Below are 8,501 nucleotides of genomic sequence, written 5' to 3' on the forward strand. Positions count from 1 at the left end.
CGCCGATAACGTGCCAGGCCACTCTGGTAAAGTTGGGTCCTGACTCCGGATGGATTGCGAGCTGCCCCATCCTCTCAGCTCACCCCCCCGTTTTTTTGGCCTCGATGACCGCCCTGCTGGCGTCCATCCCTGCCGATCGGTTCTCCTGCCGTCTGTCTCTGCTTCCGTGTCCTTCGACCCAGCACGACACCCTATTTCCGCCCCTGAGCCCCAATATTGTACACAGCATGTACATGCCATCCTGCCATGCCCTGCCCTTACCCTGCCCTACCCAGCCAAACGAACCCTGCCCAACTTTCCACCGCCATCAGCTTGCCCGCCTCTACCTAGCCAGTTGCCTGGGTAGGTAGGTACCAGTAGTACCCATGCCATTCCCCGGCCCCGTGTAGATCGCAGGTAGAGATATGTATAAATCGTCCTCCCGTCTTTCTGTGCTTGATCCCCCACCCCCTCCGCGGTCCCTCTCATATCTTTTCCCAGTTGAGACTGTTACATGAATCCAAGCCTGCCACTACGAATCCGACCTTTTCGTAGTCTGTCCTACATACAAACTTCCAACCAACCCCAACTGCCAGGTGCCTCCCGGGTACCTACTCGACAACCTACCTCATCTCTGCTTGGCGTCGTCCCAACTACATACAACCACCAATTCACACAACCGCCTCGAGCGCTAGCGAATCAAGTCAGCCCAAGGAGGCAGTGGGTGCAAGGACACGGCGAGCCTCTCCGTCCACGATAGCGCGCGAGACGAACATCCCATGGCTACGGCGACCGCACCCGTCACGGGCACCCCGTTGCCTTTCAAGCCACAGACCCCCATCACGCCCCCGCCAGACTGTCTCAACTTCCCGCCCAAGCAGTCACAGTCTCCCCTAAAGGAGAAAGAGCCGGCGGCTGAGGTCATGGCACAGGTGGCTGGGCATATCCAGACTCTCCCAACCAAAGACCAGAGGACGGAGAACGGCTGCGAGTGCCACGAGGGAGACGGCAGTGCGGTTACGGCTCCGCCGCCGCCGCCGCCGCCGCCAGCACCGGGCACCGGGCCTCTGGATCCCCGTTACATAGCCATGGTATCACGCATCGCGGCCTACTACCAGCAGCGATGCCAGGCCATATCCAACTTCCAACACCAAAAGTGCCAGGCGTGGGCCAACGTGCAGCGACAAAAGACCCAAGAGATGACACAAGCAGCCCTTCTGGTGGTTGCATGGTACGTCCGCGACCGCATCCAGCGGCGCAGGAAGCGACAGAAGCGACAGTTCCGGAGGGCTCTAACCGAGAGGGCCGGTGTCGGCAAGGTCAAGAAGGAGGAGTCGGTCAGCAAATGGGCCAGCCATATCCCAGACGACTTGCTAGCCCCCGACAGTGGTCTCAAGGAGAGGCCCATCGACAAGGACGAGCTCGATTTCACCATGGACTTCGAGCCGACCGCTGACTCGGATTCTAAGCTCTACTCGGTCGCCGACAACATGATCAAGAGCCAGCTGGCCAGGATCGACGTGCCCCTGATGGGAGCATTGTCGTTCACCGACGACGAGCAGAGCGAAAGTGAAAGTGACTACGAGGAGCTGCACAGGTGGCGGCCGGAACCAGAAGCACAGCCGCGCGGCGGACAGGGCAGCGAACGTGTCGCTGCAGAGGAAGAAGACTACGACGATGATGCCAGCGACTACTCATACGATGATGATGATATGGAGGACTTTACCGCCGACCATAACTCGGAGCGGGTGCACAAGAGCACTGGCAACAACGCCAGAGCGGGCGGGTCAAGTTCTTTGAGGCGCTAAACCAACAGCCAGCTCTTATTTATTTATCATTTCTCTTCTCTGTTCCTTTTCTTTCTATTTTGGGTTTTCTGTCCGTCTGTCTCGGGCGTCTCTTGGGAAGCCGGCGTTTGGCGAGCCACCTCTAGGCTCTTTGTTGGCGACAGGCGGGTTGCACCTCAGGGTTACTTTTCCTCGGTTAATCATGTGTGTGGGTTGTGTGTTACGTGCGAAGCCCTTGGGGCGTGGAGGAGCTGTACATAGTTGGATCAAGCACTGCTTATACCCCCATTTTCCTCCAGTACACGAGCCTGAACAGCACGTGGCTGCTTCTATGTGGCACATGTGCTCAACAATAAAATATAACATTAAAAAAGACTATATCTATGTGTATGCAGGTATCCCATAAGAGGTGGCATTGGGCCAGTCAAGCTTCGACTGCTTTGACGAAGCACGCAGAGTCTTGTCCTACCCACCCTAGATCTGTGTACCTCATGTGGCTTGCAAGGAACTCGTGATAAGAAAGACACGCAGATCATGGCCTGTATACGGCGTATTACTACATACAAGTCTAAATGCCTGCATATGTGCCGGGCTAGCTTACGCAGGGTGGATTACACAAACCACCCAAGACACTCAGACCAGAGCACCAGATGGGCGGTTATGAACACATTTATCTACGGAATTATCTGTGCTGTAGATATTTGTGGCGCCGGGGTGCGGAGGAAAAGTGCCAGAGTGGGCGAGATGTTTGCCTTTGTGTTGGGAAATAAATCCATGGATGGCTGCACCCCGTAGTTCAGTGCTGCAAACGAGGACCAAGCGGCCTGACTTTTTGGACTCCAGGGACAGCTCGACGCCACCCTGATTGGACGGGCAAAGGCTGGGCCCAAGTGCGGGGAAGGACGCCCAACCGGGGAGGGCGATGGCATGACCCGAGCAGCATGACCTTTTGATGCAATGATTCTGCAACAGAGGTGCTTTTCGGGTGGGGGAGCAGGGAATTGGACAAGGAGGCAGCTACAGACGGTGCATTGGCGTGAAACGTCTTACAGGCCGTGGCAGCTGCGCTTTCCAGGAGGTCAAGTGCTGTCTTGTATTTACCTTCTTTGTCTCCTCCTTCCCTGCTGTTGTTTGGCGGTTATCCTCGGACTGACTCTCGGCACTGCACTGACGTAAAGCCCCTCAGCCGGCTCCCCACACAACCCCTGACAAGCCGGTGGGACCTGCCGCCCCCGCTCCCCGTGCTCTTCCCCCTTTGAGCTCTGTGAGCTGTGCTCGCCGTGCTCCCCCATGATTTCCCCGACGGCCGCGGTCAAGCTCAAAAGCGAGACGCCAGCCAGACTCGACCTCGACGGAGACACCAATTCGTCACCACAGACACCCGCATCCCGTCTCGCAACCATGGGCGGTGAAACCAAGCCCGCCACCACGGCTCCCAAGTCGTACCCCGTCCGGGCCCCAAAGCCCGTGGGCCAATGGATCTCGAACCTCTACCGCGACCGCCTGACCCAGTTCCTCAGCGGCGGCCAGTATGAGGGCCAGAACCTGCTCGCCATGACGCGCGAGGCCGCCGTCGCCGGCCCCCCGCACTTCGACCTCTCGGTCTGGTCCGCCCCGGACCTGTCCCGCCCGACCTTCAAGGAGGTCGTGTCCCACGACTTTGGGCCCACCGAGGTCGGCTCCTGGTTCGGGCCCTCGTGGTCCACTCACTGGTTCCGCGTCAAGCTCAAGGTCCCGGACAACATGACCCGCCTCGAGCACCTGGAGCTGCACTGGGACGCCAACAACGAGGGCATGGTCTGGTCCGAGGACGGGAATCCGCTCCAGGGCCTCACGGGCGGCGGCGAGCGCGTCGAGTGGATCCTGCCCGACTCGTTCCGTGATGGCGAGTGGCACACCGTCTACATCGAGATGGCATGCAACGGCATGTTTGGCAACGCCCCCGGCGGAGACTCCATACAGCCCCCTGACCCCAACAAGTACTTCCAGCTCGGCCGCTGCGAGCTGGTCGCCATCAACCTCCAGGCCCGTGCCCTCCACATCGATGCCTGGCTCATCAACGACGCCGCCAGGGAGTTCCCTGAGGAGTCGTGGGAGCGCCACAAGGCCCTCAAGGTCTCCACCGACATCATCGATGCCTTCGAGGTCGGGAACAAGGACTCCATCGTCAAGTGTCGCAAGATTGCTCAGGAGTATCTCGGCTCGCTTGTCGACTCGCACAAAGTCTACGAGAGCGACAAGCAGCCGCTGGTCTACGGCATTGGCCACTGCCACATCGATTCATGCTGGCTGTGGCCTTGGGCCGAGACAAAGCGCAAGGTTGCCCGGTCGTGGTCGAACCAATGCGACCTCATGGACCGGTACCCGGTATGTAACTCTCACGCAACATGGCTGCAGCCTTTGCTTCTGTGCTGCTGACTAACATGACCTATACTCTACCTACCAGGAGTTGAACTTTGCTTGCTCGCAGGCGCAGCAGTACAAGTGGCTCAAGCAGGATTACCCCTATGTGTTCGACCGCGTCAAGCACAAGGTCAAGGAGGGTCGCTTCCATCCGATTGGTGGCAGCTGGGTTGAACACGACACCAACATGCCCAGCGGCGAATCCCTCGTACGCCAGTTTCTTTACGGCCAACGCTTTTTCGAGAGTAACTTCGGGCAGCGGTGCCAGACATTCTGGCTCCCAGACACCTTTGGATACTCCAGCCAGCTGCCGCAAATCTGCCGCCTCGCCGGCATGACGCGGTTCCTGACGCAGAAGCTCAGCTGGAACAATATCAACAAATTCCCCCACACGACCTTCAACTGGGTCTCCTTGGACGGCAGCCAAGTCCTCTGCCATATGCCGCCGTCCGAGACGTATACAGCCTCCGCCAACTTCGGGGACGTGAAGCGTAGCATCAGCCAGCACAAATCAATGGACCAGGACGAGACGTCATTGTTGGTCTTCGGCAAGGGCGATGGCGGCGGTGGCCCGACGTGGGAGCACATCGAGAAGCTACGTCGCTGCCGCGGGATAAGCGACCAGGTTGGGCTCCTCCCAAGGCTTCACATGGGTAACTCGGTCGACGACTTCTTCGACAAGCTCCAGGACAAGGCCGACAAGTTCGTCACTTGGTACGGCGAGCTATACTTTGAGCTGCACAGAGGAACCTACACCACCCAGGCCAACAACAAGCTCAACAACCGCAAGGCTGAGGTGACTCTCCGCGATGTCGAGCTGCTGGCCACCATCGCATCGCTCAAGGATAGCTCGTACAAGTACCCCAAGAAAGAAATCGACGACATGTGGGAGGGGACACTACTGTGTCAGTTCCACGACTGCCTGCCTGGCAGTTCCATTGAGATGTGTTACGATGATTCGGATGAAGTAAGTTGCGCCCCCATCCGCCAGTATCCCGCCTGGAACCTCGGGCATAGAACAAAAGACACGCAATTGCTAACTTGTCATCAACAACCATCTTCAGCTCTACGCCAAACTCTTCAAGACTGCAGACCTGGTCCGCAAGGACATCTACAAGGTTCTAGGTCTGTATGAGACCAATGCCACCACTGTCGAGGACGTTGTGGCCTTGAACACGCTGCCCTGGCATCGCAAGGAGGTGGTTGACCTTGGCGAGAACGAGTGTGGCATCGCTTGTGGCGAAGGAAACGCGCTCAGCGTCCGGACCTTCAAGACGTCGGCGACTAAGGAAGCGGTGTCGGTTAAGGAGGAGTCGGACGGCGTGTTCGTTCTTGAGAACGACCAGCTCCGGATCAAGGTCAAGGATGGCGTCATCACGTCGCTGTATGATCACAAGGTCTGCCGAGAGGTGATCCCGGAGGGCGGCAAGGCGAACCAGTTTGTCATCTTCGACGACAAGCCGCTGTACTGGCAGGCCTGGGACGTGGAGGTGTACCACCTGGACAGCCGTAAGGAGCTCTCAAGCGGGACGACCCAGATCTTGGAGGAGAAGTCGCACCGGGTGAGCGTGGTGACCAAGACCAAGATCAGCGACAAGAGTTCGTTGAAGACCACCATCAGCCTTTCGGCAGCCATCGAGGGACAGCAATCGTCAGTCGAGGTTCACAGCGAGGTGGACTGGCACGAGACGATGAAGTTCCTCAAGGTTGAGTTCCCGGTCGACGTCCGCAACACGGAGGCGTCGTACGAGACGCAGTACGGAATCGTGAAGCGGCCGACACATTACAACACGACATGGGACATGGCCAAGTTCGAGGTCTGCTGCCACAAGTTTGCCGACCTGTCGGAGAACGACTATGGCGTGTCGATCCTCAACGACAGCAAGTACGGGTTCGCAACCGTCGGAAACCTGATGCGGCTGTCGCTGCTGCGGTCGCCCAAGGCGCCCGACGCGCACGCCGACATGGGAACGCACCACATCCGCTGGGCGATCCTCCCGCACGAGGGGGCGTTGGGTCACACGACCGTGCGCAAGGCGTACGAGTTCAACAACAGACTAAAAGTCATGTCGAAGCCCGAGGCGGCGATGCACTCGCTTCTCTCCAAGTGGCCCGTCAGGCTCACAGGAAGCCCGTCACTGGTGCTCGACACGGTGAAGCGAGGCGAGGACGACGAGGACGTCAGCCGGGGCGAGCTACCAACGCGCAAGGGCCGCAGCGTCATCGTGCGTGTCTACGACAGTCTTGGCGGCCGCAGCCGGGGCACAATCGAGACGAGCTGGGATGTCAAGAAGGTGTACAAGACGAATTTGTTGGAGGACGACCTCGAGGAGGTTGAGTTCTCGCACTGCAAGTTCGACATCGATCTGCGGGCGTTCGAGGTGGTGACCTACAGGCTGCAGCTGTGAGCGACGTATAGTATATGGTGAAATGATGGATGTGGACAGGGGGATATGATTATGAGTGAGAGCGACGAGTGATGATGATAATTGAGCTTGGGAACAGAACAGGCATGCACACGGATGGATGGACAACCGAAGACGATTACTATTACTCTATTACTAGGCCCCGACCACCACATGACTCATCTCTCTCCACACTGCCCTGGAGTCTCATGGTGTGCCCTCACACCATGCTAAGACTCCAAATGAGCTCATCTCCTGTCCTTCCCCCAAACAGATGCTGTCCACAATCAACATCTCTCCTCTCTGCCCCGCATGGGCACCTGTCCAGCAACCACGTAAAAATGAAGAAAAAAGAAAGGAAAAGACAAGGAAAACATGTAACCCGTACTAGCCTACATTACTGCCCTAATGGGCCTCTCCGTTCCCTGGACAAACTTAAGAAAATGTTGTACAGGAAGCAAGGAAAATCGTACAGGTGGACAAGGAAAATAACACAGGCTCACTCGCCGAGAGTGAAGGGATTCCTGACCCAGGATAAGCCTTCGAACCTGAACCTGCTACAATGGACTAGAGGCCTACGGCCCCCATCGCCTGAGCAATTCGCAGCCGCTTCTCGCCAGTGCTTCCGTCGACGGATAGGCCCATGGCTTGGAGATGGTTGTTCAAGCGGATGCGGTTGCGGTTGCCTATGTAAAATTTGTTTTTTTTAGTGGTGTTTGGCAATGAAAAACGGGAGCAAAACATACTGCAAAGATTTGCGAGCTCGTTCATCGACTTGGTGGTTTCCATGATCGGTTCGCCTGTCGTAAGCGACACAATCGGGTTGAGAGGTTGGTCTCGGTTGGTGATTCGGCCATTGTTAGAACGGGTATAGGCATTGGTGATGCTAGAGGAGCAGGTTGTTAGGAAAAATTCATCAAAATGAATGTGAAGCTAGACAATGTAGTATAATACCTTGCAGCAATTGCCATTGCCGTAGCTTTTGTATGCTCCGTTTTAAAGGCGTCGAGCTGGGTCGTCAGGTCCGCCTTGAGCCGAGCCTCCATCCGGTTCTGCTCCGCCTTGAGATTCGTCTCCATCGTGTCCATCCTGTCCAGTATGGGCTGGATCATTGCTTGCAGGCCCTGTTGTGTGACGTAGTCGCGGTGCTGGTTCGCGAGACGACCAAGTTCTGTCGTAAACTCCTCACACCCGGCGATCATCTTGTGAGACCCGGCGATCATTTTGTCGACATCTGCTGGGGAAAAGACCGTGCGGTCGACATCTGCGGGGGGAGGAGAGCCCGCGCTGTCGCTGCCTGATAGGGAAGAGTCCGCGCGGTCATTCCCGGCCTCAGACATGGTGGGAATAGTCTGGTGGACGAAGATGTGGTGGACGAAGATGTGGTAGACGAAGACGTGATGGACGAAGATGTGGTAAACGAAGACGTGATGGACGAAGACGTGATGGACGAAGACGTGATGGACGAAGACGTGATGGACGAAGATGTGGTGGACGAAGATGTGGTGGACGAAGATGTGGTGGACGAAGATGTGGTGGACAGGTGGACAAATGATGTGGTGGATGACGACAGGTGTTTGGTCTTCCTTTCTCTTGCCAGATGTCTCTAGCGCCACTGCCCCGCCGTGAAGCGAGTGCCCCGTGCGTTTTGGCAGGTGTAATAGCTCGCACCAGCCGAAAAAAAAAATCAAGACCGCAAAAGAGGGGCTCCTATTGCCAAGTCAATCAACACCACCAAAAAAAATAGCCAACAACTATAATTTATATACAATTAATGGGCAGTCATTTTGCCTTCGCTTTTTATTATTGGCGAAAAAATCCGAAATGTTTTGGGCGTATTATGGTGCTTTGGTATGTTGCGATTGGATTGATTAAGTTTGTTTTGATCTTTTTTGCTATAGAGTTTGGGGGAAAAGCATTTTGCGGT

General features: G+C 56.6%; 4 protein-coding genes across 4 annotated transcripts; 3 read left to right on the plus strand and 1 right to left on the minus strand.

Moving 5' to 3' along the window:
* Positions 1–401: 401 nt before the first annotated feature.
* Positions 402–2,181, plus strand: GGTG_14051 (hypothetical protein). Its single transcript, XM_009231978.1, has one exon. The coding sequence runs from the start codon at positions 759–761 to the stop codon at positions 1,785–1,787; it is 1,029 nt and encodes a 342-aa protein (XP_009230242.1). The 5' UTR covers positions 402–758; the 3' UTR covers positions 1,788–2,181.
* A 576-nt stretch (positions 2,182–2,757) lies between these two features.
* Positions 2,758–7,535, plus strand: GGTG_14052 (hypothetical protein). The gene is made up of 3 exons (XM_009231979.1): positions 2,758–4,133; positions 4,213–5,136; positions 5,234–7,535. Exons 1-3 carry the CDS (start codon positions 3,057–3,059, stop codon positions 6,575–6,577), a joined length of 3,345 nt encoding a protein of 1,114 aa, XP_009230243.1. The 5' UTR covers positions 2,758–3,056; the 3' UTR covers positions 6,578–7,535.
* GGTG_14053 (hypothetical protein) lies at positions 7,142–7,914 on the minus strand (the record flags this gene model as incomplete). Its single annotated transcript, XM_009231980.1, has 3 exons — positions 7,142–7,260; positions 7,321–7,460; positions 7,529–7,914. 3 exons carry the CDS (start codon positions 7,912–7,914, stop codon positions 7,142–7,144), a joined length of 645 nt encoding a protein of 214 aa, XP_009230244.1.
* Positions 7,915–7,974: 60 nt separating this feature from the next.
* On the plus strand, positions 7,975–8,254 carry GGTG_14054 (hypothetical protein; the record flags this gene model as incomplete). The annotated part of the gene is made up of 1 exon (XM_009231981.1): positions 7,975–8,254. The coding sequence occupies one exon, from the start codon at positions 7,975–7,977 to the stop codon at positions 8,182–8,184; it is 210 nt and encodes a 69-aa protein (XP_009230245.1). The 3' UTR covers positions 8,185–8,254.
* Between the last annotated feature and the right edge of the window lie 247 nt (positions 8,255–8,501).

This window comes from Gaeumannomyces tritici, assembly GCF_000145635.1.
Source record: "Gaeumannomyces tritici R3-111a-1 unplaced genomic scaffold supercont2.116, whole genome shotgun sequence".
In the NCBI taxonomy this organism is placed as follows: Eukaryota; Fungi; Ascomycota; class Sordariomycetes; order Magnaporthales; family Magnaporthaceae; genus Gaeumannomyces; species Gaeumannomyces tritici.